At 40.6% G+C, this 4,659-nt stretch overlaps 1 protein-coding gene across 1 annotated transcript; it reads right to left on the reverse strand.

Moving 5' to 3' along the window:
- Positions 1 to 1,777: 1,777 nt before the first annotated feature.
- Positions 1,778 to 4,659, reverse strand: gja10b (gap junction protein alpha 10 b). Its single transcript, XM_016480099.1, has 3 exons — positions 4,553 to 4,659; positions 3,039 to 4,435; positions 1,778 to 2,274 (listed from the first exon to the last, which is right to left on the reverse strand). Exons 2-3 carry the CDS (start codon positions 4,416 to 4,418, stop codon positions 2,236 to 2,238), a joined length of 1,419 nt encoding a protein of 472 aa, XP_016335585.1. The 5' UTR covers positions 4,419 to 4,435; positions 4,553 to 4,659; the 3' UTR covers positions 1,778 to 2,235.

Here is a 4,659-nt window from a genome sequence, read left to right on the forward strand (position 1 = left end):
TACTAAAAAAAGTACCAGGTACCAGGTACTGTACCCAGTGGAAAACCCCCCAAAAGTGAACCGTACCGAGCCATACCGTGCCGTACCATGCAGTGGAAAAGTGCAATTAGTGACTCAGGGAAGGGTCAGCTGACCCGTAGTGAACTGTGAAAGTTTTCACAGATCAGAATGGTGATGTTAGTGACTCAGGGAAGAGTCAGCTGACCCAAACTGAACTGTAAATGTTTTCACAGATCAGAATAGTGATGTTACTGACCCAGGGAAGGGTCAGCTGACCCGTACTTACCTCTGAAAGTTTTCACAGATCAGAATAGTGATGTACATGACTCAGGGAAGGGTCAGCTGACCCGTACTTACCTCTGAAAGTTTTCACAGATCAGAATAGTGATGTACATGACTCAGGGAAGGGTCAGCTGACCCGTACTTACCTCTGAAAGTTACCACAGATCAGAATAGTTAAGTTAAGGACTCAGGGAAGGGTTAAATGACAAAAACTATACTCTGAAACCTTTAGCAAAACAGAAAATAGAAGCCAATGACTCATAAAAGGTAAGGTAAAACAACCAAACCTTTATATTGTGAAAGATTACACAAATCATAATAGTCTATTAGAGCCGTGTATGATTTATCTAATGGTTTGGAAAACGCCTATTTTTCACATTCCTTATAGCGGACTTACCAAGGGGTTTACGGACAAGAACTGTGAAAAAATTCACAAATCAAGCTGGTGAAATTGACACCAGTTTCATTCCTCTAAAGTGTCCAACTTTTGGCGCTATAGGCATTATAAAATTAAGAGACGCTACGAAAAAAAAAACCTGATTTCGGCCCGAAGGACAGCGTCACCTGAATTCACAAATCACGGAGAATGATATTCGGTATTATTTGCATGTCTATGACAGCGCGCTGCGTATTTATAGCCAAAAGAAAACTGAATATCAAACCAGTAGGGACTGACTAAATTTAGCATATATTGATATGTTAATGAGGCCTGGGTGAGCCAATTTCCTGAAATCTGTTAGTAGATCTATGTTGCTCCCACTAGTGGAAACTTAACTTTAATCAGTAGTGCGTTAAAAAATACATGTATTAGGTCAACATACTATAATCACATGAGGTTTAAACAGTGTTAAATGTCAAACATTTTTATAATATGAAGTTCACCACCAGATGGCAGTAGAGCACATTCTCATTCTGAACTCATCTGCTTCAGTGGACGGATTTGAGATATTTTGTTTAATAAATATTAAGAATTAAGTATTACATTTTGGAGAAAGACAGCCAAAGTTCTAATAATAATATCGCTGTGAATACAAAAGCACTTTATTTCACAGTAGGGATTGCCATTTGCTAAAAATGTCTTGTTTTTACAAGACTTTAAAGTCCGCGTGAACCGGAAGTTGCTGCCGACTTTATTTCAGTGTAGTGACGTATTTCCATCTGAAACGGAATATTGAATAGAGGGCATGGTTTTGTGTTTGCGCTCCTCCTCTCTGTCGCTCACTCATAGCAATCTAACGGTTGGAGGGGTGTGTTTAAGCATATACTGCCAAGCCGTCAAACTGATGTCATCAGAAAAGGAATGCCATTCCAGAGCAGAAGTAAATGTTCAGATTTTGATTAAAGATTACGAAGACAAACAATTTTTTTCAGCGGATTATCTTGCACGGAATAATTGTTTACATCAAGACTAACAATGTGCGCTAGTAAAGTAAATAAAGTCAATTTTGATTTCATGCGTACTTTAAAGAAAAGTAAGAAAAAAATGAAAGCCCTTAAATCTTGACTGATTCAAAAACATATCCGATGATATCCACCACTATCTATAAATTGTACAAAAGAGTATGCCTAATTATTGTCAATGAAATGTCATTAGTCAATTCGCATTTTTAAAGAATGACTTATGTTATAGATATCCATTGATTGCTCTTTGAGCTTAGCCATAGATTTCATATGCAAAATGTCACAGCACAATTCATGTTCTTATTAAACACTGTTAATGAAAACCAGAAATGCTACAAGCACTGAAAAGAGGTGTGTTAAAAATGCTTTCTTTTATTTTAAGCGTTTGTTGAGAGTAGCTCTACAGTATAAGTCGGTTAAATTACTTTAATGTGTAATCATAATGTTTGCAGTAATTATGGAGTCAATGAAAATTAAGCCAAGGAATGCACCGCGATATCCATCCCATTGCTATCTGCTCAGAGGACAGCTGATACTTCAAACTCCAAAATGTCACTTTTTCATGATTGAAGACAGTTCCAGAATCATGCTCTGAAAAGAGAGAGAAATTGTTAATATTTACTGAATGAATCATTAGCCTAGATATCAATATTTAGAATGTATACTCTGTCCTAACATAGGTGCACTTTGCCCACACAAAATTAAAACAAAATGTTTCACACTTGGGTTGGTGTTTTATTGATTGATTGATTGATTGTCAGTTTTTTGTCATTTTTAATTATAATGTATTTTACTCTGGCTAAAACAACTTTTCTTTTTTTGATGAAAATAGCATTGTAGTCCCTTACAAAAGTGCAAAATTAAACAGGCATTTGATGTAACTTGAATACTGCCCTTGTTGTCTAATTACTGTTATGATGAGCATTTTTCTTTTCTTTTTTTTTTTTTAACATTTTTTTCTTTTTCAAAATACCAAACATGTTTATGATTTTGTTGACAAAGTGATGACACTGTTCGTAACTAGTACCTGGCTATTAAGTCTGACATCACTTGTCACAGTTTCTGGGTCCAAACACTATCAGACCCCAAAAACATACAACAAATGGTGCTAATATACACTCTTCTGTATTGAAGCACTACCAAAAAAATAACTAACTTTTTAGACAGTGGTGGTGTCCAAGACACCATCAGTCCAGAGACTGTACACCATGAGTTTTTAAAAGCGTAAAGTGCTCATAGTGCTCAATGGCTGTCGAGGTAGTATTCTCACTTGAAACCCACTTGAGTGGAAGAAACAGTATTCGTTTCATCACAACTCAACAAGTGAATAATCAGTAGTGTGTTTTTCTACTCACCATTGACATTCTGCGACCAGTGGCAGGAGGGGGTGTCGTAGCTGGACTCTCCCCTTGAGCTATACGGTTGGCCTCTGTGTCCGATCCACTTTTGGAGGCTGCACTTTCGGATGAGCTTTCTGAAAGCCCTCGCGACATGAAACTGGCTTTCCTGGCAGTGGGGTAGTTCCCGCTCTCCTGGGAATCGCTCTCCTCGCTGAAGTCTTTACATTGACTGACTCGGCTCTGTTTCCGTAATGCTGCTGGTATCTCTATGTTACTGGCTCTGAGTGAAGCTCTGGGCTGCTGACCGATGTTCTTGGGCGGTCCAGAGCCCTTGGGCCCAGACTCCTCGCTGCTGCAGGAGTGCGGACGGTTGTCTAAAGTGGGTCGTCGTTCTGTTGCTCCCAACTGTTGGAGAGCCTGAAATTCAGGCTGGCTAGGAAGACGGTTCTGCCTGAGGGGCTGCTCAGATCCATTAGTGTCACTGTTAGCAGCCATTGGCATATATAGAGGCATGGGTGCTGTCTGTCCATCGGGCACAACCGCGAGGGAAGTGTGCGTCAAATGCATACGTTTTTGTGGTGAGGAATTGGTAAGGATGCATACTTGTTGGACCATGGAGTTTTTCTTTGACCTGCAAATACTTTCTTCATCTCCAATGTACTTGGATCCATAAATGGCCTGCTTGATCTGTTTCACACCAAGGTGGAATATCTCCAGGAAATTGAGGAACAGGGACACCCCTGCAATGACTAGCATGAAAATCATAAAGATGTTCTTCTCCGTTGGCCGTGAAACAAAACAGTCCACGCTGTTGGGACAGGGGTCACGCTCGCACTTGTATAACGGCGATAGTCCGATACCGTAGAGCACGTATTGACCCACTATGAATCCCACTTCCACTACTGACCTTGTTATGATATGCAACACATATGTGCGCAGCAAGGAACCCCTCAGAGGAGCCTTCCTCACTTTCTTCTGCTCTTCCAGCTTCCTAAGCTCCTTCTCAATCTTTTTGTGCTCCTCCAAAGCCTCCGTCTCCTCCAGCTCCACCTTCAGTTGAGCTTTTTTCTTGTGGCGCTCTTTCTCCAGTGCCCGTAGCCGGTACAGTGCGTGTCCCATGTACACCAAAGAAGGTGAGGAGACAAAAATAATCTGTAAGACCCAGTATCGGATGAGGGATATGGGGAACGCCTTGTCATAGCAGACGTTCTTGCATCCAGGCTGCTCTGTGTTGCACACAAACTCACTTTGCTCATCGTCCCACACGTCTTCGGCGGCAACCCCGAGCACGAGCATACGGAAAATGAAAAGAATGGTGAGCCAGATTTTGCCCACAATGGTGGAGTGAATGTGAACCTCCTCCAAGATGCTCCCTAGCAAGTTCCAATCTCCCATTTTCGCATGGCCTAAAACTGGAAGAGTGAAGGTTATAAATCTCTAGGAAATTATAGATAGATAGATAGATAGATAGACTAGGTCACATAAAAATGTTAGATTAACTACACATCCAGTTATAAAGGGAAACTTACATTTTTGTGGTATTCACAGAACACTTGCTGCATCAGTCCATCACACAAAAACAATATAATACAACTCCAGTATCCTTTCCCCCTCGTGGGAGTATTTAGTACTCTTC

The sequence above is a fragment of the Sinocyclocheilus anshuiensis genome, unplaced genomic scaffold (assembly GCF_001515605.1).
Source record: "Sinocyclocheilus anshuiensis isolate Anshui unplaced genomic scaffold, SAMN03320099.WGS_v1.1 scaffold637, whole genome shotgun sequence".
In the NCBI taxonomy this organism is placed as follows: domain Eukaryota; kingdom Metazoa; phylum Chordata; class Actinopteri; order Cypriniformes; family Cyprinidae; genus Sinocyclocheilus; species Sinocyclocheilus anshuiensis.